Source organism: Phaethon aethereus, assembly GCF_964289735.1.
Source record: "Phaethon aethereus genome assembly, chromosome: 3".
Classification (NCBI taxonomy): Eukaryota; Metazoa; Chordata; class Aves; order Phaethontiformes; family Phaethontidae; genus Phaethon; species Phaethon aethereus.
In genome coordinates, this window is record NC_138576.1 from 111,843,204 (window position 1) to 111,869,551 (window position 26,348).

The window sequence follows — 26,348 nt, forward strand, 5'->3', positions numbered from 1 at the left end:
AGGAGGCAGATTCCGGAAGGAAGGACATACATATATTTAAAACATTTCAACCTAGTTTTAGTTACGTGCACTAGCATTAATGCAAGATACTTACTGTGGAAAGGTAGGATGCATGTAGAGTAAAAATAGACTTCAGCCATCGGACCACTAGTGAGGCACTGGAAAAGAAAAATAAATTATATCCAAGAGATACTGGCTGAGAAACATGCACTTCACATGCTAGATGCTGAGGAGCCCTATAGAAAATGCTCCTCTTTCACTGTATGAAAAGTCAAATGCAGATGGAAATACAACAGTTTGGCTACCCGGATGAGATACCTATGCAAGTTATTTGTTAGGAAAAGAACAAGCATTTAAGTGAGGGATTAAAACTAGACATATTCAGGGGTCTCTGTTTCTGATGTCTTTCATGGGAGGTTGCAATGAATAAAAGACCAAAGCGTACTGCTTCTTGCCCCACTTACAATGAGGGAATTTTTGTTTTTAAAAAAACAAAACAACAAACAACATAAGTAAGGACACCTAGTCTCAGCAAAGCTATCCTTAGAGCAATATGGCAAGATGGGGGCAGGGGGCAGCAAGACCTGGGCTTGTTAGTCATTAAACTCAACACCAGGAGATGTCTAAATATATTTGATAACTAAACCGACCAAGTTATACATCTGATAGTTACCCCATTTTACATATTGATGGGGTCCACAGTGTCAAAATTCCGGACTTCAGATACTTTCTCAGGGTTGTAGGGTTGTATGCGTATTTCAGGTATCCTTTTCCCTTTTTACTGTCACTTCAGCAATCCTGGCAAAGCCCTGCCTTATGAAAAGTTCCTCTTTGCACCCACAGCCAGGTGAGAATTTTTACCTCAGGATGCTGCAGTTTAATTACAGTCACTGTGGAAATCGATCACATAAGTGGAGGGAAGGAGCATAACACACACACTAGAAAAGTTTCAGGGGAATTAAACTGTAGTTGAGTTGTCTCTTACCTGCATGGGATGCCCTGCAATCTCTTTGTAAGCTAAAAGGACAAAAACAGTCAGCGATAAGCAACAAACAAATAAGTTTCAAAACACAACATTACATCCCTGTGACAGCCCCAACACTGGGGCAGAAAGATCTCCAGGCATCTGAAGTTTGCTAGGATGAACCACTGCCAGGCTCCAGAATATTACATTGCTTGGCTCTACCATCCCACACGCAGGCAGAAGCTGAATTTCATTATTATGTTAAAACTGGAACTCTTAATAGGCAATATAGCCAAGAAACTCAAAGCTGGCAGCAATAAATAGAAGGAAATCCCGTGGTTTATATGTCTCTGTGCCTCTGCTTAGCAGAGCCGCTGTTACAAGGCAGACAAGTTGGGGAAACAAGTGACCCTAATATCAGGTGAAGGCTATTTCCAGAACAAACCTCAAGCTCTGGAGAGGACAGTTACATGAAGATCTGTCCATCCACTGAGATGACATAGTCAAAGGCTTGCACTTAGGTTCTCTGACAAAGGTCCTAGAGAAGAAACGCTGCACCTCATAAACAGAAGTCTAAGGAGGTGTCACAGCATGTGCTTAAAAGAACTCTAAACATCCAAAACCAGGTCACCTGCATAATTCAGTTAAGATTTGTACCACAAGTATAAACTAAGTCTTCCTTGTGGCCAGCACATGAAAATACAAGAGAAATCTAACCATTAGCCTATGCTATAGAATGGCATTCACGTAACAAGACCAGCTGACCGATGTTCAGTTTAAACAGAGTAATGTCCAGATAAGGCTAATCATTAGAATATTCCTGTCGAAATACAGACTTTAGTTAATATCACTGAAAAAGCAGTTCAGAAGCCAAATCTCTTTTAAAATTATTCCTAAGTCATGTCACAAAGCTTAACTATAGCAACTGGGCTTCTGAGCTATCCTCCAAAGAGGAAAGAAATTGCCCCTCCATTTCCAAGCGCTACCTAAACTCACTGCTCTAAGTGCATATTCTATTTTTCTTTCTCTCACGCGAGTACCTCGCTTATTTATGCTCATATAACGTGCTCTGGCCAGCGCTGCTACTTGCATGTTTCAAGTTACCATCCATTGTAAGAGTTTAAAAGAAGATGCAATGGTAATTTTTGGCCACGCACTAAACAAGGTTTAGCTTAACCCCTTCCTTTTCTTTTTCCCACATAATCATTTCAGATAATATTACATGAGCAAATGCTCTTCCCGGCTTTGACAGGGGCACTTTGTCCTTTGGTTAAGCTTCAGCCAGATGAGGTAAGGGCATATCAGAGAGAAATTAAGAGCCGATTTCATTGGTAAAAATAAAGAGACACATCCTGGATTTTCCCCAATAAGAACATAAACCGAGTGTGGTTTGTATGGCAGCACAAGAAACGCAGTCTCTCCTACCTCGTGCAGCAGTGGAATGACAGCATGTACAGGCATTCTGGCTACTGTGTTCTTTATTACATTCTCCTTTCTTGTGTTGGGCACTCCCTGTTAAAATGGGAAAACATGATCAGAGAATCATTCCGTTTCAACATGTGTACGAGCAACGAGCCCAGTCAAAAATTCCTGCCTTTAAAGCTCTTCTTCTACTCCACTGCCTTTGTATGCTGAGATGACGATAACCAGTGAAAGAAGATTCACTATGGAAAGGAGTTCCATTTTGCAAGTCAGCTACAATTAACAAAACAAGACACCTGATTAACGCATCTAAAGCAATCTCGCCCACCCACCCCATGTTAGAAACAACACACGTTAACACCTCCCTTGCTATTTTCCGTGCTTGACTCCTGTAAGTAAATGCCTTTCACCAGTATCTCTGACAAGTAATTTCTATTCAGCATCAGATTCTCAAAGGGTTCTTTTCCCGGCCCCAGAACTACCATTTCCACCGAGCCCAAGGGCAACAGCAAGCTTTTCGAGTGAAACCGTTGTCATCAATGCATTTCTCACACAGTATCTGCTTGGCAACCGTACACGCAGGAGACGCAGCACAGGTCACGCTCCAGCTCAAGCTAAAGGCAGGATGGATGCATCAGTAACGGGGCTTGTAAAACATCCCAACGGTGGCGTAACACCTTCACCATAAACAGAAGCGCCTCAGAGGCCATGGCCTGACTCAGAAACCAAGGGAGAGGACAACAAAAACCCCTCGCTGGTAACACCGCTGCCCTCAGCAGCAAATCAGCACAAAGTCACTGGAAGAAACAACGGCTTCTTGACTGCTCAGCCGCCCCGGCTTTCAGGAAGGCTCCCCACGAGTGTCCGAGAACAGGTTAACAGCACGCGATGGTCGCGTAACACTTACCTGAGAGATTTCGGCACCGCTGCTTTCCGAGGATCGCGCCGGGGGACCTTCCCGAAAGCGGCAAAGCCGCGGCGGCGAAAGCGCTGGGCGGGGGGACGGGGGGGGGGCGACGGGGGACGACACGACACCCCCCGGGCCGGCAGAGCGAGCTCCTGGCGAGCGGCAGCTCTGGCTCCGCGGGGGCGGGGACAGGAGCGGCGGCGGCCCAAGCCCCTCACGTACCAGAGCAGCCCCCGCGAGCGCGAGCGACCAGGGCGGGCAAACAGGGCGTGGCGCACCAGAAGGGCGCGGCGCGGCGGGTGGCGCGGCGGTTGGCGCAGGGAAGGCGTGCGGGCAGGCCGCAGGGCCCCCTCCCGGCTCTGGAGGCTCGCTCTCTCGACGAGTGGTCGTAGCCCTGCCAGAAGGGGCCCCAGCCATGGTCTCCCCTCGGCCGAAAGCCATCGCCAGAAGGAATGTGGCGACCCAGACGGAGCTGCCGCTCAGGCACGCGGCTGTCCAGGTGCCCGGCTGCAAGGAGGGCCCGAGCCTGTCACTTGTGCTGCAGAGCAGCAGAGACAAGACCTGCGTGCGGTGTGACAGGGCAACGATCTGCTCAGCCTGGTGGCAGAGCTGGAAGAGGAAGTGGAGAGGCTGAGGGGTGTCAGGGGGTGTGAGAGGGAGACAGACCGGTGGCAGACAGACGGTGCCGTCCCTGGGGCAGAGGCAGCAGATGAGGCTCCACAAGCAGCAGGGGATCCCCTGCCCTCTTGCCACCGGGCAGGAGGAGGGGACCTAAGAGACGAGGGGGAATGGAAACAGGTCCCTGAAGGCAAACAAGGCAGATCTCCCGCTGCGTGCCTCTTACAGACCACGCAACCAGGATGAAGAGGCAGATGAAGCATTCCACAAGCGACTGGCAGAAGTCTCACAGTCGCTCACCCTTGATCTTGTGGGGGGACTTCAACTTGCCGGACATCTGCTGGCAATACAGCACAGCAGAGAGGAAACGGTCTGGGAGGTTCCTGGAGTGTGTGGAAGACACCTTCCTGACACAGGGGCACTTGGGTCACAGCAACCCCATGCAACGTGACAGACTGGGGGAAGAGTGGCTGGAAAGCTGCCCGGCGGAAAAGGAACCAGGGTGCTAGTTGACAGCCGTCTAACAGGAGCCAGCAGGGTGCCCAGGAGGCCAAGAAGGCCAACAGCAATCGTGTGGCTAGCAGGAGCAGGGAAGTGATCGTGCCCCTGTACTCAGCACTGGGGATGCCACACCTTGAATCCTGTGTTCAGTTTCAGGCCCCTCACTGCAGCAAATATGTGCAAGACCCCAAGAGCCCTGGGATGGGCAGATCTTCCTGGAGTATTCTCTGCCCTCGCAGCTTCATACAAGGTCCTTGTACCTGTCAAGAACCTGTCAAGGCCCTTTTAACTTTCGATGGGCCCAGTGTGTTTCTTGGCGTTATTTTCCTGGTTTTTTCTTCTTCCTTTCAAACCTCTGCCAGGATATTGAGGATTATATGAACACAGATCAGGCTGCTTTGTTTTCCTATCTGACTATACAGACGCACCAACACCCTTCAGGCCTTCAGGCCTTCCTCTTTTCTCTCATCATTTCTCCCCTTGTGCTTCCACACCTTTGTGTGGTGAAGGACTGGCACATCCCTTCCTCACTCTGTTTCCAGCATCTCAGGTTCAGAAGTGCTTTATTGGCATATAAGGCATATAAGGCAAACCCTTTGCTTCTCAGAAGAGGGGGAAAAGAGACATTTAGAAAACGTGTATGTTTTAAAGAAACTGTAACTTGTGCCATGATGCCTGCCCACAGCTTACCTCTCCCCAGCTTCTGTAGGACACCCTCAGCCCACTCACTGCCCAACACCCCCTGCAAGGCGGCACAGCCCCCCGCCCCTAGCCCCTCTCCTGCATCTCCCCAGGGGTGCCCCAAGGTGCTGGGAGGCAGTCAGAGGGCACCGGTCACCTCGCCACATCCGTCCATTGCACGGGAGAGCGCAGGGGACTACAGACAAGATGCATCCCTGAGTTGGGAAGAAAATGTCAGTGCAGCTGGGGAGATTTCTGCTCTCATGCGACTGGGGGTCTGAGCTTGACCTGGACGCCTCCGGTATCTGCCATTGCACCAGCAGCTACCAGAGACTTGTCAAAGGGCCACCTGGTAGCTCGGCACCTACAGCGTGCACTGGCACCTACAGTGAGCTGCACATCCTCCGATAACCCCACCGCATCCTCTGGGCTAGCAGGGCCTGGTCCCTCATTCTCTGCTTCCTGAGTCAAGCCATCTAATCCTATAGCCCCAGTGCTTCCAAAGCCCATCTCTTACTTTGTGAGTAAATATCTATATATGCACATCTCTTATTTTCTAAGCATGCATATAACTGTATTATTTCCCTCTTTACCATTACAAATTGCATTTACAGATGGGTTTTTCTTCTTTTGGTACCTATGCAAGCTTCCTGGAGAACATGAGCTCAAGATAGAAAACTTTTGAAAAACACTTCCTTTTATGTTTTTTATTACTTTTTAAAAGCCTACATCAAAACATACTGTCGGCAGCCATAAACTCCGTAGAGCAAATCCCGTTCTTCAGACACACTGGATAAAACCAATGCCACCCGCACGTCCACCTCTGCCTCCACCTGCCCCACTCAACATCAAGCCTTCACCCGGCATTCCGGTCCAAAACGTCCTGGAGGTTTTTCGCCACGTGCTGAGGCTGGCTGGCGGCGTGCTCCTCCAGCTTGGAGCCCATCACTCCGTAGAGGCTCTTTGCAAACTCGGCGACCACAGCCCTGACGTTGCCGCTTCGGACAGGCAGGACCTTGTTTCCCAGGAAGAACCAGAGCACGGGCAGGGCGTAGCGCTTGACGGCTTGGGGTTTCCGGGGGTAAACAGATGCCACGAGCACTGCCGGGTGAGACACACGAGCTTAATGCAAACAACCTTAATGCAAACAAGTACGTACCTTCATTTTTGGTGCTTGGAAGCCTTTTCTGGCTAATAGCAGCAAGCACAAAGAGCCTGATGATCCAGAAACAGGCAACAGTGGCTGAGTAGCCACTGAACAGAACCACCAACCTCTGAAGACCTTGAGTCCTCCAAATCAGAGGCTTTGTAACCGTGATAGACTTAGCAAAATGAATCGTACACATTTTGTAAATCATTTCGCTATCTGCTTCTGCATTACACATGACAAAAATGTCAAAGCGCTGTTTGTTCCCATTCAGAAGTTGTCTAAAGCAGCTGCTGAAGATTTTGAAATGCAGCTCAGAGAGGTAACTGAAAGATTTCTAATGAAACGGGTGATTACTTTTTGGTGACCTTTGATGGAAAATGCCCAGAGTCTAATCTGGCAGTCCCCTTTGCTCAGTGGCACACAGCAAACGGCAGTGTTATACCAGCACTCTTCAAAACTCCAGCCCACAAAAGATGCGTGCTGCTTGTGGGTTTTATTAGAAACACCAGTGACTAACCGATGTCTTTGGCAGAACGGTCTAAGTTGGGCTTTTTTCCCCTCATACTTGGTGGCTTGTAACGAACAGCTGTTTCACACTTCAGGATGGCTTAGCTTATTACCCAGACCCCATTGCCATGGCAGGTGAGCATCTCACACTTTTAATGGCATTTACCCTCACCATGTTCCCTGAAACACAGGAACGGAGAGAGAAAAATCTTACGCAGGGGGCTGAAATTTAACCAAAAATAAGCGTTCCCTCTCAATCTCTACACATTCCCTCTACATTTTCTCTACGCTGTTACTCTCGCATCGCTCATCAACATTTAAACAGCTACTGGAAGCACCTAACAACAATTCTGGGAAGCAGGAAAATGGTTATAGTTATTTTGCAATAGGAGTTAATTGGAGCTTAAATGCTATTAAACACAGTGGTCACTGTGGAGCTTCAGAAAAGAAAGAGCTGTCTGTTCCCACTAAATCCCAGAGAGAACATCCGCTCTCTCTAAAGTAGACCCAATTTATGTTCAACTGCTTTATTTGAAAAAGAGATTAAAATAACTGTAAAACTGAAAAAATAGTCTTCTCTCATATATTGAGATTATAATTTTTTTTTCCATTGCTTGGCTACTGCTGATGCAGCAAGCTACCATTAGAAATCAATTATTAGCTGCATTTGTAGCATCGGACACTGCTGGTATAGAAATGGACTGTTTGCACATCCTGAAATGCTCAGAGTCCAATGTCCTACCTGAAGTAGAGGCGGGGACCCCTCGTGGGTTGGGCTGACCTGCCCACTTTGCCCCTCCGCCCCCACATCCTGCCTCGCACAAAATCCTTGCCTGTAATATGCGTGTTGAGTTTTCTCCTATGATATGACCTCCAGGCTCTGCAGGATTCAGCCTCAAAAGTTTCCAACAGGAAAACCAGAATCTCGTGATGACAAAACAAACGGACCCTCAGAAATAGCCGTTGCCACAGTTTTTTCTAAAGGATGGTCTTTCACTTTAGAAAGGGGACCTCTTACCGACCTCCATGACCTTTACTGTACTGTCCTTCAAAGAGAGGAGGCAGCCAGGGTATTTTCAGCCCCTCTCTTTCCTGGAGGCACGTCCTGAGATGGCCCAGTGAGAGCTCGGCGCTGGAGCCCAGGTGCCATCCCCGTCTCACATGCTGCTCCCCTCCGCAGCAGCCAGGCAAACCGACCCTGCCACATACACCTGTTATGCGTATTTTGCAGGAGGGACACGCTCAGGGCCTTCTGGTGTTTGATGAGCTACTGCACTGTCTGTTCAGAGGCATTCCCTCTAAATAGTCCCTCGGAAGACTTCTGGACTTAGAAGCGGAGGTGAAGCAGGCGGTACCTGAGAGGCGTTCTGTGACATCTAGCAGAGCTTGGCCGCTGAGGAAACACACTCGCTGGGCAAGTGCTTGCAGCACCAATGTTTTATCTGAAAGAGAAAATTTATTTCTCGTATAACTCACCTGAGGTTATAAGAAAGAAAAAAAGGAGGGTGGGCACAAAGGTAACTGCATTTTGTAAACTAAAATTCTACCAGTTTGAGAGCCCTTTTCTTCTTCTTTCCTTCAAGCTTTCTTGGGAGGATTTTAAATTCAAAAAGAAAAGCTTTCATGTCACATTTCTAAATCCAAGGTTGACTGCTGTGTGAGGAGCTGTGTTAAACATTTCACATTAGGGCCCTCAAGATTTAATTCACATGTAAGTAGCGAAAAGGTTTTGCGTCCCAGCGATTGGCAAAAGTGGCCTCCTCCTTCCTCAAAGGAAAAGGGTGAGAAGGCTCAAAAGTCCACCCACCCATCCATTCACACTTTAAAGATAAGCTGGTGCTAAATCCTTAAGCTGCGTGTTGCGGTCTATGGGCAAGTCGCCAAGTTACTCTTACAAGAGAGAATTACTGCTTATTGCCAACAACCATTCGCTCTGGGGTCTCTTGTAGCACCTCTGAAATAAGGTCTTGGCAGAGAGACGGGAAAATGAACTGATTTCGCAATAATTGGCTGTCGTATCTATTTTAGTTTTTCCTGTGCTGCCTGTGTGTTGATTTGGGGTCTTGTTATAATTGCTGAACTGTTGCCTGGATTGCTCTGCAAGCCTCTGGTCTTACCGCTCTGATAAGCCAAGCAAAGCTTTTCTTGGAGGCAGAAAGCTCGTGGGATGCGCTACGATACCTCGTGGGGTCACCAGGAGGGGCACCAATAAAGCAGGCAACCTCCTTCTGTGTGAACCACTGCAGAGCCAAAGCCCAAAGTGGTTTTAAGTAGCACCCTGCTATTAAGTGCCCCTATTGGCATAAGATCTAAAAAGGAAGTCCCTAATGATCAAGTTCTTGCAAGTGTGCAGTAAAGAACAGATCCTGCCATCCTAATTAAACTTCTGCATTGGGAATTACACTCTTCTCATTCACCTTTTTAAGCGGACACTTCACTTTTTGCCTCACACTCTTGCAGTGCTGGCAGACGCCGTTTCTCACTTGCTGCTCCTCCCCAGAGAGATACCTTACAGCTGCTTCTGGTCACCGCTGCAGCGATGACACTGGTAGCACAAGTATTGCCAGTGTGCTGCTGAATCTACACCAGAAGATCAAGAGGGAAACCCACACCTGGATTCATCTCACCAAACTTGAAACACTTCACTGAGGATTCAGTGGGCAGACATAAACATGTCCAGCAAGCTATACAGAGCAGCCTGAGTCTCCCTCCCTGGTGGAAATGTGTGCCGAAAGAAAGCCAGGCAACGTCAACACTTCTCCACTAAATCCTTGCAGCTGGATCCTCCAGGGGATCCAGCTGCCTAAAATAAAGTGCAAACAAATAACTTCAGAGTCACAGAGAATACCACTTGCTACAGGCTTGCGTCTGGTTTTCAACTGTGTCTCCTTGCTGCAATCAACCCAGGGAGCCCGTTGACCCAAGGAGCTAACTTCAGGACAGTATCTCCATGTGCTTGTACCCACCTGCGTACAATCTCTAGAGCAGATCACAAGGGAATAATTCCAAACACACTGACCAAAAAGTAGCTGTTAAAGGCTGTTTTGATGAGCTACAAAGACACCAAGGTACGCTTCTGTAGCATTACCCGTGAAGGGACATGCCACTGTATGTGCCAGTCCACAGCATGCAAAGGCATCGCTTGTGGACAGCGATGAGGAATGGGCTGGAGGTGCCCTCTGCAGGGCAGAGGTGCTCCCAGCCAGAACGAGCCTGGGGATCCCCGAGAGCTTCAGCAGGCAGCAGAGGACATGCTGCACAACCTGCAGCAGGCCATATGGTTCAGGACACAGGGCAGGTCAGGACCTCAGCCTCTCCCTACTGCAGGTACATGTTTTATATCAACAGGCATACTTGCAGCCCCATGCTCAAGCATCCAGAAATGGGGACGATAATGGGCTCCTTACACATCTGGAGGAAGGGAGCTAAGGCACTTGTAACCCCACACACGTGGAGACCGCCAGGCTGACTATGGAACAAGCATGTCATCCTTCATCTGCTCTCCACTATGGCATTTCATTACACAGTTGCTTATTAAATTCAAGGTCTCAGTCTTTGAATTCAAAAGGACATTTTCCTTTAGGCTTGGCATGGCTAAACTACTGCCCAAAACTGCAGAATGAGTAGCTGAGTCCAAAGCTTTTCATGCTGGGGTCAACAAAAGCCAGACGCATCTGCTTGGGACAGCCACCACTGCCAGAGCATGGAACAAACAGAGAGCAAAGAGCCTCCACCACCCTTCTCACCATGTGTTTCAAAGAAAAAGCACATTCCTTTCATCTTGTTTTAGTGGTTATAAACCTAACAGAATGCAAGTATTAGAAAACCAATTCAATAAAAACAAGAGGCATGCAGTTTCCCAGGACGGAGGGGGAAAAACAGTCATGAGAGATGCTAGTCACTTCCCTCATGCTCTTCCAGCAGGAACTTAAAGAATCCCTGTAATGTCCTCTCTACTGAATTAATATCAGACTCTGGATCCAGGTGATAAGCAGCATCCATTCCGCTGCATATCACAACACGATACAACACATTTGGATAGAAAGAATGCGAACCGGACTTCATAAATTTCTTGCAGCAGCTGCATGGCAGCACGGATGACAACAGCTATCAAGAGACATGATGTTCACTTGACTCTGAGATGGAGAAGCCGCAGCTGAGGAGAGTCAATGTCAGAGGGCAGCCTTACCTAGGTGAGAAATGGATGCCTCCAGCGCTTTCACAGCTGCAGCATAAATCCCCGCGTGCTTGGAGTTGAGGTTGTCAGTGACTGCTGCTACCAGACAGACCAGCACGGGGTGTAAGCTGTCTTTGAGCAAGGGTGTTATCAAAGCCAGCACCTCCAGTGCCTGCCTGTTCACTTTCTTGTTGCAATCCTGAAGTCTCAGCACAAAGCCATCAAAAATCTGTTAAGAAAACAAATGACATGAAAGCTGGATTAAAATGTCTTTGTTTCAAGAAGGGATGCAGGAACAAGTACGCAGCAATGCAAAAGATGAATGTGATCCTTTGTGTGAGTTCAGCACTTGCTAGCACAATTGCACTGTTTTCCCACGGGTTACTCACTGTAGTGGTTGCCCAGCCTCATGCTGGTTGAAGAGGTTTTCATATTTTATTGATAGGTTTGGGTGGAGACAGCATAGTTCCTATGGTGTTTCCTTTCCCCATAGACCATTAAATTAACCCCACTGTAATAATGCCAAATACTATCTGTGCTATAGAGGTACGAAAAGAGGTATTTACGATGCCCATTTTTCCGTAAAGTTGACCCAAGTAATGAGGGTCGTTTGGATTTAGCCAAAACTGTGGCCAGATGAGATCCAAGTTTTGTTCTCTCTGTCTCAGAACCTGCACCTTCTGGACCCAGAACTCTTCAGGACCCAGACCATTTCTCTAGCCAAGAGGTAGACTTCTGCAGTTTAGTGCGCTGTGCAGTTCTCATTAGAGCAGGTTCAGTTCCTTGACAGCCACATTATCAGGCACATTTTCTAAAAAAGGGGGAAAAAGCAGCTGCTGGGAGGGGAAGGAAGAGAAAATCTGTCTCGACCCATTTTCCTCCTCTTTCCAAAGGGAAAAAAAGGACCCCCAGGAAGGGTGAGAACCGCCTTTCCCAAGCCAGAAAGGGATGAGGACAGCATAGAATTGGCAGAGTTGTATCTGCACAAGACAAGATAAAGTCTACGGGAGCATTTTTAAATCAACCCAGCCTGATACTTCTCTCCCCCATGCCAACCCATTTTTCTTCTGGAGAAGAATTGCCAAGCTTTCAGTGGCTGGATTTCCTTTATTTCAACCTAAGTGGTAGTCGGAGACAGCAGAAGCTACAGCAACAGGAAATTCCGTCATTGTCTCCTGAACAGCACCAACAGGCACATGCCAGAGAAATACATTTGGACTGAAATTACTTGCCCTGAAGCCTGGAGTTGAATTCAGTTATTCTGGGAAAGAAGGGACGGGCCTGGTCCAAATAACTAGTACGTCGTGCCAAGATACACTGCATTAACTTTGCTGGTACGGGCTTGGGCAGGGAGCTAACGGGAAGGGAGCCATAGAGATGCCCTACCTACCTGGACAATGTTAGCGGAGATGAACTTGGGGCTTTGTTTGCAGTGATGGAGGAGGAGCATCACTCCCTCTATTCGAGTCTGAAATTCCTTGGCTGTCAGGAGCTTGCAAAGCTCCTCGAGCTGTTCAATTTCTTCCATACTCCGAAATGACGTGTGACGGACTGTCTGACGGGGTAAGACGGGCATGTCAGAGCCAGACCTGAAACTGGAAAACAAAACCAAGGTAAGACCTTTTGGTGACAATATCTTCGGCTAATTGTGAGGAAAACATCTCGAGGAGACTTCCTATTGATGTGATTTCAGCTAGATCCTGAGATGAAAAGCAACTTGAATCTCATGACAATCACTGCAGGAGACAATCTGCAAGTAACATTGCTAGTGCTTACTCAGGAAAGCCCAGGCACCAAAGATGGGCTTCACCTCATTTACCTTCAGATGTCTTCACAGGTACTCATTTAGCATCCTTTGTGGGGAAAACTAGGCACTGCTTCAAAGTTGAAATGCCTCATCTTATGGGAGATGTCTGTATTGTAAGGAAATGAATTACTCTGGAGAAGTATCTCTCCAACAGGTATGGGAATCTGGATCGATAGCTCAGATGCATCTGCATGGATGAATCCTACCCAGAGAGATTAAAGGGCATATCTGAAAGGATCCAGAGGCTCAGGAACACAGGGAAAAACAGAAGCCAAACGTCCCACCACTATGCTCACATTATTGCTTCCCTAGGGACAAGGTCAACAGCTTAACAACCCCATGGGAACAATTCTCTTGAATCAGCCTCTCTCTGCCATGAGCATGGGGAGATCCTAATTATGCTCGTGAGGTATGTGGTCACCTTCCTGCCACCACTGTGCACAACAGAACTAAATAAATCCACTCTGGTATCAGAGGAGAACAGGTACAAGTAGCTCTCCCGCTGCAATGGGGAGACAGCAAGGACCAAATTCCTGCCTTGTACGCTGATTGCAGCACAGGAGAACAAAGCCCTGCTGTCCATCAGCCAAGCAGTAATGGGTCTGAGTGACATGAATAGCTACAGAAAACGTCCATGTTGAGACGCCTGTTGACCAGAACTGCTCAGGATTTGTCTTTGAGGGTCAGAGAGCCATGATTCAGCCAGGCCAAACCACATGCCTGGAAAGTGCTGCGTTTGGGAATGGCATGTCTTGATGGTCAACGTCTTGATTCTAGAGTGGGACTTCTCATCAAACCACCCGCCTAAAAAAGACTCTCCACTCAGATAAGAATACCCTGACTGAAATTACTTGTCCCAAGTCAAACAGCAGAGACATGGCCCTCTCACAGCCTCCACAACACTGTCCTCACCACTGCACTGGATCTCCTGAGCTGTAACTGGTGGCTGTCTCTTCCTCTCTCTCACTTTTTGTGGAAAACCCTCCAGAGAACTTGTGTTCAGCCTAATGCAGAAGTAGACATTTTTTTATCATACAAGACTTGTGGGACAAGGAAACAATCTCTGGCACACCTTGTCTCCACCGGAAAGATTTTACTGAGGAAGAGACATGTAAAGCTTGCCATGTGCTTTGACAGGTATAACAGAAGTGCTCAGTACCCTCTCTCAGAAGCCAAGTTGCCCTGGGGCGTCATCAAGCCGCTCTTCTTAGCCCTCCCGGGGTCCTTGGCTGATGGACGTTCACATTTATGGTCTTCTATTCCCTACAGATACAAAAAAAACCCCCATCAATCTAGAGAAGACAAAAGAGGCAATGACTTGTTGAAAACAGAAGTTATGACCAGGATCACTGCTACCAAGAAAGGGTTAGGGAAACATTTCACAGCTTAGAGAGGGAGACTGACCAGAGACTCAGTGATGTCTACTCTTTGTTTTTAATAACCCAATGCAGGTTTGAGGTGCTACCATAATGGGCAGCAGTATAAAATCCTGAATTCACTACTCTTGAGCACAAATGGGACTAATGCAAACTGGTAGGGAACAAGCCTTCTCAAAGGGAATAGTGGGAAACTTTTGGGCTCTCTGGGGGTTGGCGTGTTGTGTTGGGAGTTGACTTGGTTCACAGTCACTCTCCCTACTCCTGCACAAATGCACATTCCTTTCGAAAATGTAAATGGAGAGGAATGAGAAAAAAAAAATGGACGATGAATTCTCAAAGCTTCTTCCAGCTCCCCACTGCACGACAGCAGGGCAGTGTTCCCAGAATACAGACAGTATATGTACTCATTATGGTTGCCTTGGGCATCTTTTGGAGAGTTGGAAATTTTCTTGGCACTACTACTTCCTTCGTCTGTTGCAAAGACGTTACTTTCAGAAGCGCTATTCTCACTTCCTTGCTTTATTTGGGCGGTACTCTTCAGGGGTTTTATGCTTGAAGGTAAAACCATTTTCTCCTACTTCCCTTTCCTGTTTGTGGCTGATATTCAAAATAGACCCACTTTATTTCTACTGATAATACTTCTTTGCTTTCTGCGGATAAACAGCCTGAGGATCAACAGTTCATTACAGAAGCAAAATGATTCAGCAAAAGAACAACAAGATAGATAAATATTAGGTATGCTTAATCTCATATTAGCAATCCCAGTACTTGCAAAAAGGAGACATTTCTCCTGCCAAGCACTTACTTTCTGCTTAAGTGTTGCCATAACATCTTCCAAGTCACGTGAGGGGACAGACTGTTTCAAATGCCGATCAAATTTTTGATGACTCATCAATAGATTCAGCATCTTCCGTCCATAACACCTAACACAGGAAAGAGAGAAGTCAGTACAGGCTATGACTGTCTTTTCTGCCTTGTGAACAAACAAGGGAAAAGTGTTAATAGAATAAGCTGACATTTTAAACTCGTTATGTGCAATGCCTTGATGAGAAGGTGTTACCTATCCAGCAAAGAGAGATATTTACCTCCACTGGTCGCCACTGCACAGTGCTGCCAGCTGAACACAAGAGGCAGGAGGAGAACACGGGGTGACAGGAAGATACAGTTTCACTCTGCAGATGTGGCTATGCTTCTGTGGGATCAAAGGGTCCCGTGGGACGAGCGAAGCACATCTCCTGCTTTGCTGTCAAGGCTTATTTGCAGGGTCTTCCTGCCATTGCACAGTAATTTACCTTCCTTCAACTGACAGAGAAGCTAGGACAAGTCGCCTCCTGCTTAGTTAATATTATTGTATACTAGACGTATGCCCATGCTCTCATGTTCTTAGCATGTGTCAATGGCAATTTAATAACAAAAGTAGGGGGATTTTAGTGGTTTGGTTTGGTTTTGCTACTATGACACTACAGCTATCTTCAAGAGAGAATTTGGAAGTTGTTCAGCCACAGACAACAACATTATACACGCATTGGAAAGAAAAATTTGTGACTATCAGAGGCAACTAAATCTGCAGAAGAGGTTTAGAAAGACTGAGTACATTCTCTGAAGACAGCTCAAATTTTTCGAGCACAGTCTTAACCTTACCAGAAATAAATGCTTGGGATCTTTCAGTGATGAACAGTGGCCAACGCTTCAGCTTTGCATTACACACAGAAGACCAAACAAATTGTTTGATTGACTGATCTGAGATCAGTTGATCTGATTAAGAAATATTGAAGTCCAGGAATTTGGCAACTGTTCTTGCTGGGCAACCTCACATTACCCAGTACACTCATTTCCCCGGACAACATTATCCCCTCAGTGAAATAACTTTCTTAATATTTACCTTCCACTCTTTTTTGGTTTTGTCATTTATAGTCAGACTTCAAAGAGTTTTTTAATTTCAGGAGGTGAAATGAAGAGCCTCACCTTGTGTCCTGATGACGGTCCTGAGCAAGCTTCACCACCATGCACACCAGCAGCTCGGTGTTGTCATGCGGGCCCGACAGGAGCTTCTCAGCTCCGATTTGCTCCATTGCGGTCAGGAGGTGTTCGGCTGCACACTTCCGCACCAGGACGTTGCGGTGCCTGGATACAAGAGAACAAACACCGGTGCAGAGGGAAAAGGAGGGCCAGAAGCACAGGCCTTGGTCATAGTGTTGTCCCTGTCATTGCTGGGGGAAGGAGGCTTGTCCAAAGCAGGACAACAAAGCTGGTGAAGGGTCTAGAGCACAAGGGTCTTCTGGGGAGCGGCTGAGGGAACGGAGGTTGTTTAGGCTGCAGAAAAGGAGGCTGAGGGGAGACCTTATCGTTCTCTACAGCTACACAAAAGGAGGATGTAGCAAGGTGGATGTTGGTCTCTTCTCCCAAGGGACAATCAATGGGACAAGAAGAAATGGCCTAAAATTGGATATTAGGAAAAATTTCTTCACCAAAAGGGATGTCAAGCATTGCAACAGGCTGCCCAGGTACCTGGTGGTATTTAAAGGATGTGTAGATATGGTGCTTAGGGACATGGCTTAGTGGTGGACTTGATGGTCTAAAAGTTCTTCTCCACCCTAAATGATTCTGGGGCACTGGAAATGGCACTGTACAGAGGGACTCCCTGCAAGGAAGAGGGTGGAATTCAATCTCCCTGGACTATCTGATGCTCAATTGCTTTCCCAAAATTAACTCTGAGAAAGAGGGAAATGAAAGCCAATTCATGCTGAGACGCCAGAGGGCTCCCACTACGCAGACAGAGCTGCAGCAGGATTGAGGCTTATTCCACCTGTTTATGTCCACATCTGCAGACCCTTCAAAAAAACAAATGGGGAGAAAGACCCTATGGGGCATGAAGCTGTAGAATACCCAGCAATGCAGCCAGCTTGTTCTTTGAGGCGTGGAAAGAGGTACGTTTAACTGTTTTACTCTTTCCAAAAGATGAGGAAAGGAGAGCAGTCATTGTAGCCAGGTTGTCCTTTCTGGAGAGTGCCTATTTGAAACTGTCAGGCACAGCACTCATATTTTAAGGCAGCATTTGCTTCCGCTACCCCACAGTAGTCGGCCTGTGAAGGTGCCTGTAAAGTGATGACTGACTGACTGACTCACCATCTCAAGGCTAACATGCAGCATCAATTGGAATAGAAAGTGGAGCTCTAAGGACACAACAGTCAGACAGACTCCTCTGGGCAGGAGCTGCACCTGCTGAGCAGCTGTGTCGCACCCTGCGGCTTCTGCCCCACGTGCTCCATGTCCCAGCAATCAGCCTCCTTATTGCTCAAGTTAATGTCACAATGACGATGCATGGTTTTTGCCAGCGCCTCTGTGGTTAGCGTTGTGGAGTAGCAAAGCGTGCTCGCTGCTGGAACTGCCATTGTCCCTCTTCCCGCAAAGCCACAAGGCTATATCAGCACTCTTTGCAGGGACTTTCACTTCCCCATCGTTCACCACATCCAGGCAGCGTTGACAGACTCTGAGAACAAATAGGCTGTAGCAGGGCAGGAGTAGCTGACAAGCGGAAGGGAGCGAGGTTGAGCCGAGAATCAAATCACCGAGTTCACAGAAGATGCAGGAGAAAGGGCCCTTTCCTCCCATCATTCCCCTTCTGCCTCCTGTCCCTTCCCTCTAGCCACACAATTTAAGGTCAAGGATATGCCTAAGAGAAGAACGACGTACTGGACTCCACTAGCCATGAGAGCAGTCATTGCTCGTGCAGGAGTCACGCTCCCCACCATGATCCTCAGGGATCGATTGGCTGTTTTCTGAATGAACTCGCTGGAGTCCCCCATCTTCTGGAGCAAGACCCGAGCAACCTCATCCACCTCGTGGTCCATGTGTTTCTTCATGGTCCTGAAGAGCTCTCCAAGTGTGCTGATGGCAAAGCGAGACACCTTCGAGCGGAGGTTGTTCACCTGGGCAAGTCATGAGAGGAAACATAAGAATCACCTTGTAAAGAAGATCAGTTCCCCTAGATAAAAGTCCCAGGAAACAACAAGACTTCTTGCTGTGTCCAGGTGGAACGTCAGAGCACAGTAAAAGCAGAAGACCACAAGCACAGGAAACACCCTCACTCCGACAGCAACTTCTTCTCTGGCCTCAGGCCCCCTTACACAGTACCATTTCAATGAGACAGCAGCCCTAAAAAATACTGTTTCACCTAGAACCAATGTGATACTTAGCCCGTAATGTAGACTGCTTTGATTTTTAGGCCTTAAGATGGAAAACAAAAAATTAAAGCAAGGGCTGTTTTTAAACTATAAAGGCACAATTCATAAAGACAAGAGAGAGGAAAAGTAGCACTGTCCTCCTGTCTAAAAATGCAGCACTGGCAGCTTGAGCACCCAACCAGGACACAGCAAATACAAGTCTCAAGCAAATACAGGGCTCAAGTCTACAGACTAATTTGCAGCAGGGGCTTGAGTCCATCTGCAGCAGTCACCTGCAGTCCATTAGTCATCTGATGTAAAAATCAGATGAGCTAAGCTGAAAGGGCTGCTCCTAACCCTCATCTCAGAGTGGGGGAATCTGAGCCCTGCATATCTCAGCAGAAAGGTTTGAAGAGTCCCACAACACAAGGGGCATCCAAGCCTCCAACACCATTAAACATTGGATAGAAGGACTGATTTATAATGACACCTAGCTCAAAGAGGAGAGAGGCAGATGCCTTACATACCAGTGAATATAGCTAGATGTACAGACAGATCATGTAGGTAGGTGACATAGCTATTAGTAAAACGAGGTCTAAAAACAGGAGTGAAGGCAGACACTGAGCCTTCGATGAACAAGCACATACCCGCTCTACGCTCCATATGCCCCATGTACAAGGTACATGGGACACAGTTAAACACAATGTTCTTACCTCCTTGGTAACTGCCAAGGAAACATCATGAAGTCTACAAAGAAGAACTTCTGAGTGGCAGATGGCCAGGCGTCTGATGCTGAGGAGTCCCTTCGCCTTCTGCTCCCTGAAAGGCAATTGCCAAAAAGATTGATTTTTCCCACCACCCAAGAGCTTGGCAGCACCCTCTGAAATGACAGGGTGTTGGCTCAAACAAACAAAGGGAGGTGCTTCGCATACAGCACTTAATTAAATCAGAGAACTCATTGCCACAGGATGCTGTGAAAAGCAGACATAGATCCAAAAGGCAAAGAGATGGCTGTGGCCATTAAACAAGACAGCCTTTCTGAAATCCCTGGCACACAAAGCCCCTGTGTCGCTGCTTCCTAGAAGCTGGGAGTCTGTGCCATGTTTCTGTTTCTTGCACCCTCCCTGTACCTTGTCCCTGAGATACAGTCCTGCGCGGCTGTTACTGGGGCATTTTCCCTCTTTGCCATCCCCAGAGGGCAGTTTAGGTGTGAGTCTGCATTGTCACACCGTAGCTGAGTTTGCATTCTGCAATCTAGTCCCTCTGCACACCCAAAAGCAGTATGTGCTAAAAGATTCCACATGTGGGCAAGAACAGCTAAAATGCTGCATTTTCCAGGAAGTCCCTACTTAAAATAACAGCTACAACAGCAACGTGTTATTTAAAAGTCATAAAAACACACATTTTTCAGCACTTTCTTCGTGACGGACCTGAGCTACATGAAGGCACCTGATGCAGGCACTGGCTCCCCAGGGCCGCAGGGCAGGCTGAGGACCCTCCCCACCGGGATCTCTGAGTGTAACCCAGAACCCCCACACGTGCAGCAGCTCTCTGTACCCCACACGGCACCAAACAGGAACCGGGAAGAGAAAGGGGAGAGGGGCAAAACAAAGCCATTGCACAATGAGATGCATCATGGAAGATTTTTCGGGGTTATCCCAGTGTGGATGGAGCCGTAGTGAATGTACGCTGACTCGGAAATCAAAAAGACAACCAATATCACCTGGAATTTGTAGAGTCTCCTCCTGTCTGTGTCTACTTTCAGGACACACTGTGATTATCAGCAAAACATCTTTGGCCCATAGTACGCAGTGAGGAGGAGAAAGTTTTGTTCGAGAAGTGCAAGATTCCTAAGGGATTTTTTTTCTTTTTCCTTGTCTTCTGCCACGAGTCCTTCAGGAGAAATGACAGACGGAGCATGCCTCGGTCCGTTTCTCAGAACCCACAGGCACTGCTGGGACTCACATGCAGGAGGTCACAGGGAGGCCCCGTGTCCTGCTGCTGCTGCTGCCAGCAGTGGGACCAGACATAAATCCGTACTCAGGCCCACCTGGGCCAGTGAGCGGAGGCCTCCAAATCTCTACACTCAAGGCCGCTTCCATCCTGCTTCTGGCTTCAGCCAGCAAATCATCTTGTTCCATAACTTCCTCTCTTCCCTGAAGATTTCACCTGCATCTACATGGAGCAGAAGGCAAAGCCAGGAAACAGTATGGACCCGCTGCGACTTGCACCAAGGCAAATAAAAGGCTGCTTTCACATCTTGATGCTGTGACTGCTTTGGAGTGGTTTCACTAGTTCCCTTTGGACATCGAGGCCGTCTGCGTTCAGAGGCACTAGAAAAAAACATGTCTAACTCACCGTTACACTGAGCGGGAGAAAGAGTGAACAGGGGGCTTTCTTACCAGTCGTCGCTGCTGAGCCATGCGAGCGCGTTGAGCAGTCCCTGCTGTGGGTTAGGGAAGGCTCGGGCTTCCTGGACGTTCCCACACTCTGCCTCCTCTCCCCACTCCAGGAAGTCCAGAGTAATGGCTGGCAGCGATACTGCTGTAAGGAGAGGGTCAGACACCAGCATCGCATACCCCGGGGCAAGGCACCCCACCACCGAGCAGGCTGCAACCCGCTCTCCCAGCCAAGACTACGTATGGGTGCAAACTGGCATTGGTTCAGACACTTCCCTGCTGCTGTGTGGCTCATTGCTTTTGCCAGCGCCCAACCATCTCCCAGTCTCCCCCAGCCGGGCACCAGCCCCTCCTGTAAACTTGAACATCGCGCACACAGAGCCAGCTCCCAAGTCCATATAGGTACCACAGCCAGCTTGCAGATTCATGGTGCTGCAGAGCCCGTGCTCACCGGGAGACAGTGCTGCCCAGCAAGACTTGCTGCCCAAGGACTAAGCTCCTGAGCTGAGCATATACCACCCTGTATCACCTCCCTGTTACCTGGAGCACTGGGGACAGAGGCACCCTGTAACTTTCTGAGGAAACACCTCCAGCTGCCCCCAGGGAGCACCAAGCCTGGACAGCCGAGTCCTGCTGGGCTCGGGTGAATCCCCAAGGAGCAACCACCAGGGAACAGTGCGATACCTGACCCTGTAAATCTGACCGTGCCTCTGTTTCCAGTTACTTCAAATATTCTAGGTAGCAGTGTGCTATCTAGAGTGCACGTACCCAACAGTGTGTTGGGATCACCCTGCATGGCTCGACCTTAAGGAGAAGGAGCTGTGGCATTGAGAAGCTGGTAAACAGCTGGATATCTGCACGGCTCGGCCTTGGCCTTGGCTGTGGTAAACAACTAAGAAGAAGCGAGGAAAACAGGAACACCTGCAAGCAGCGAATCCTGACTGTGTGAGAGGCGCATGGACAGCGCGTGATATTTTGTATATAGCCAATTGCAATAGTGTGTGTAACAAGTTGTAACCAATCATGAGTGTGTGCGCAGTGACTAAACGAGAATTATGATATATATTGGAGTCAGACAAGACAATAAACGGCTTCGGAATATAACGCTCATAGAGTTGTGAAGTCCATCTTTCTCCCGCAGCAGTGTGCTATCTAGAGTGCACGTACGTTTTGGCATGCTATTGGGAAAGTAGTAGTTTATGGATTATGCTATTTTCCAAGTGTTATGAACATTTACTCTTTCAGAGGTACCCACTGGCTGTACTTCGAAGATGCTGAGGTGAAATTTATTTGTCATCAAATGTACTTGTTTGCAGACTGTGCAATGCCTAAGCTTTCTCCTGTGGAAAAATGCAGTTTCTAGTCTAGAGAGTTGTGACAAAAAAGCCTTCCAAATGTGAACTGAGAATAAAAATATGTAAATATAGATGCAAATTGTTGGCAAACACACTCTCGTGATGATAAATACATACAAGGTGTAAGAAAATTCAGATGACAAATGCATTTGTTATGAAACCGATTTGTCATCAAAAGCACCATAGGTAAAAAATGTCATGTCATGTCTTGCACTCAAAAGCTCACTTTCTAAAGTGTAGATGAAAACATGTGAGCTGTCTAAAAGTATTGAGTAGAAAGATTGCAGAGAATCTAGATGAACTGCTAGGGACTCTGTAGGGTTTTTATGTCACCTTGCATGTTCTACAAAGTGTGGAGGATGGGGGAACTGCAAAATCCAAAATATTCAGATGGGGACTACTTTGCATTTCACAGATATCCCTGTCACTGGCATCAGTGATGTCACTGCACGTGTATGTAGATATACACATCTATATTCAATATAAATGGAGAGCCAGGTCAGACTAGTCCTGGTCAATTTGGAAAATCGGAGCAGCATCACTAGAAAAGAGCATTCAAAGCATCTTTCCTAGCTCCCTTTTTCTTAGCTCACGCTACTCAGGATCACGACACGAGGTAGGCCACCCACAAAGGAGAGACGAGAATCACTATGGACTCACTATCTGCTGTATATTTATTGCAGGTAGCGAGCAGCCTGGGAGCACCAGGCAGCCTCCCCGGTGTCGTCTGCTAAACACAGCCATCGTATTTGGCTGGGGTGACAGAAGAGGCGCTGCTGGCTCCCAGTTTGCGTTGCAGGCAGTGGCATGAGAGGGGCTAGAAGCCTTTAAGCTCTTCCAGGTGCAATAGCGTGATTGCACCAAGTCACTCATTTCCATGCAGAGACAACCCTTGCTGCAATAGTAGAAACGCTGGCTGGAGAGCCAGGCAGCAGCACAGGCAGAGGGCCAAGACGGTCAGTGGCTAATTGGTCATGGTGGCACACACATGTGCACAGTGAGCACACCCTGCCAGACTGCACCGGAGCTCAGCCCTGCAGCTACAGCTGCCTCCTGGCACCAGTGTTCTATTTTGGACTATCAGGACAGGCAAAAGCTAGAGCTTAAGGATTTACCACTACTTTATTCAGCCCAGCTTCCCAATGGATCTGTAAGCCCCAACTGCTCCAGTATCACCAAGCTGGAGTGAATCCAAAGCAGGTTTGCTCTCAATGCTCAGCACCAGAGATCCTACCTGTGGTTGAGGAATGAGGCAGTCTGTGCTCCTTGTGCAGGAAAAGAGCTGGTGCAGGGGCTGCAGCGCAGCGGACTCACCTGAGGAGCTGCGTGGGAAGCTGCCACCCTGGCTGATGACGGGGATGCTGGGCAGCGAGGGCCGGTTGACCCGCTTCTTCAAGGCAGAACCAGTGCGCTCTCTGCATGCATTGCTCGTGCTCTGGGCAATGGAAGCTGCCCCTTTGACAGGTGGTAGGCTAAAGCCTGCAGAGACCAAAAAGGACCTTGTAAAGTGGAGAGTGCTGGACAGGCTGGCTGTGGGCTTGGAAAGGGCCAGAAATCTTGCTGGAGCTGGGTCATATCCCTTTGCTGTCCCAAACACCTCCAAGCATAACAGTTGCACACTAACATGGGACAGCAATCACAGAATCATACAATCACAGAATAGTTTGGGTTGGAAGGGACCTTTAAAGGCCATCTAGTCCAATCCCCCTGCAATGGGCAGGGACACCTTCAAGCAGATCAGGTTGCTCGGAGTCCCGTCCAGCCTGACCTTGTACGCCTCCAATGACGGGGCATCAACAACTTCTCTGGGCAACCTGTGCCAGTGTTTCACCACCTTCATCGTCAAAAATGGTTTCCTTATTTCCAATCTAAATGTATCCTCTTTTAGTTCAAAAGCACATGCAGTGCTGCTTTCCCTAAGAAATGAGGAAACCTCAGTACTGCTTGTCTTTTGCTTTCCTGTTTCAGAGGCTGGGTAGGGAAGTTACATTTCTGGGGCTCCCACCTCAGCACCCCTCACCAGTACTTCACAAAACAATAGCAAGACAAAGAGCAGATAACCCTGTCCGATGCCCTTGGGCTGAGTGCTGACTCTTACATTCGCTGCCACTACACTCATGGTAGCACGTGCAGCAGCACAATCGGACACTGTCAGCTGCAATCAGGTTTCTAATGCTGCTTGCTCCTGTGGGTAAAACATAAGCACTGGCTCAGGGCTCCAGCATGGCTCTGCCACGCGAGCTCCTCAGCAGGCAGTGGTGCGAGCAGGATAAGCTGTCCTATCCCATGGGAAAGATCTTTTGCCTTTTAATTAGGCATCGCTTAATTTTGTTTCTTCCAGGTTGCACCTGGGTTGAAAAGCATTCTTTTGGACTCACCCATTCACCTTTCCTGGAGGCTACGCTCGGTTAGTCTGAAGCCCCACTGTAGTGTGCAAGACAGAACTATCTAGTCTGAAAGACTTTGTAGAGGAAGGGAGGAAGGTGATATTTTGTGACTGACTCAGTGTGGGCCATGGGCAAGACACTTCACGCCTCTGCATTTTCCTTTGGGAAATGGAAATAAATCCTGTTCTGACTCCCACTCGGATGCAAGTGGAACACAGCCTTCCAGTCTGATTTCAGAGACATTTGCAACACTGTGCAAATAGCAAGCAAGTGAACAAAAAGGCCCACAACCATAGCAACCACTTACTTTCTTCAGCTGCATCCCCAGGGTCAACGTTCTGTGTCGGGAGCTGCAAGGACTTTCCCTTTTCTCTCTCTTTCTCCCTCTCTCTACGCAAAAGCTCCATCTGTTCCATTCGCTTCTGCTGTATTTTCTTCTGAGCTGACTTGGACAAGACAACGTGGATCTAGTTGCAATGGAAACACATCATAGAGCATAAAGAGAGATACACAAACCGTACACAACGCCTCATCAGGAACACAGTGGTAGGGTGTCAAGAGTCTTTAATGCAGCTCTATCTACATCCCAATAGTTTCAGAAAAATTCCTTCTTGCCTCCCCTTGGCATACAGTTATACCCAGCGATGTGTAACACTTCATTGCCATAGCCTCCTGGACTCGTGGAGGGTTGTTTCTCAATCCAGGTCAGGAAGCCCTGCTTGAACCAACAGCGTCACAGGACTGCTCCAAGGCGTATGAAGAGCTCACATCACCAGTGAACAGGCAGTTCAGTTCCAAGAGGCCCGGGGTGGGGGAATAAAAACCATCTGCAATAACCAGCAAGGACAGGTAATTTGCTGTCTCTTAGCACTCATGGCCAGTAATTGCAGCTGCTTCTCACTTCCTTGCTTCTGAAGGACTCAGCTGCTCTCTGCGAACACATGAGTCCAAGAAAGGAGTCATGTGAAAACAAGTTGGAGAAACATTGGTTTTAATGAATAGGAAAATTGAAAATGAGAGAGCTGTGACATACAGCAGGAAAGATAACCAAGGAAAAGCAAGCTCTCCCATTTTATTTTGCAGCCTTGCTTACACTCAGCATGATAATCATTGCTTCTGTGCTTCCAAGCATGCACTTTGCACATGTTCACTGATGTGTAACTTGCTCTGCCATTCAGATCTGCTCTAAATTGGCCTTCGAACAGAAAGAATGCTTCTTGCGTAACCTGAGCACCACCTCCCAACCAGTGACTTCTGGAGCAGTGAAAATACTCACGCAATTGCTCCGTAGCTGTCAAGTGTATTCCCTAGAGAATCTGCTCCCCAAGAGAGGAAGGTTATGATTTTCAGTGACATTTTGTGCTAAGCACTGAACAGTCACTGAAAAGAAAGCCTGCTCCCCCCTGTCCCTAGCCCTTACCTTTCCATCGCTGTCCTTCAAGTCATCGTCACTCAGAAGGTGAGGGCTTATGACATTATCCATCTCCTTGGCCTGGCTGAGTGGGAGGCCTGTTAACGGGTGCACAGGTGCACGTAAGTGTCCGGCAGACTTCACGCCACCAACAGCACGTTGCCGGTGAACAGGCACGGTGGGTTCTGGAGTCTGGCACTCTGATAAAACACGGATTATAGGTCGTGTATGAGAACAGCAAGGTACACATAACCTCTCCAAAGAGATGGGGTACTACCATATTGCCCTGGCAGCAGCAATGGCATTACTCTGTTGGCCATCAGACTCAAACCTACTGATGCCTGATAAAGATGTCAGCCCTTGGCTTCTGGTGGGCAGCTGTGCTTGACAGAGAAGAGCAGAAGATGGAGGTTGCCCTTGCCAAAAAGATGCTGTTCCTATCCATTTTGATTTTAGGAAACATCTTCTTTTCCCCAGTTACTACTAAAAGAACTTGTTTTTAATAGCTATATGCATTTGT

The 26,348-nt window shown here is 48.0% G+C and overlaps 1 protein-coding gene across 1 annotated transcript in view; it reads right to left on the minus strand.

Moving 5' to 3' along the window:
• Positions 1-5,726: 5,726 nt before the first annotated feature.
• The window catches only part of LOC309404223 (TOG array regulator of axonemal microtubules protein 2-like), a gene marked incomplete at its 5' end in the record, with an annotated part of 28,678 nt that continues 8,056 nt past the window's right edge, over positions 5,727-26,348 (minus strand). Inside the window, 14 exon segments of the mRNA XM_081998611.1 lie at positions 5,727-6,194; positions 8,106-8,192; positions 10,940-11,156; positions 12,318-12,569; positions 13,624-13,738; positions 13,894-13,997; positions 14,919-15,036; positions 16,079-16,237; positions 17,807-18,042; positions 18,990-19,095; positions 20,679-20,820; positions 23,345-23,509; positions 24,725-24,884; positions 25,838-26,028. Of these exon segments, the coding sequence (XP_081854737.1) occupies positions 5,950-6,194; positions 8,106-8,192; positions 10,940-11,156; positions 12,318-12,569; positions 13,624-13,738; positions 13,894-13,997; positions 14,919-15,036; positions 16,079-16,237; positions 17,807-18,042; positions 18,990-19,095; positions 20,679-20,820; positions 23,345-23,509; positions 24,725-24,884; positions 25,838-26,028 (2,297 nt within the window). The 3' untranslated portion in view covers positions 5,727-5,949.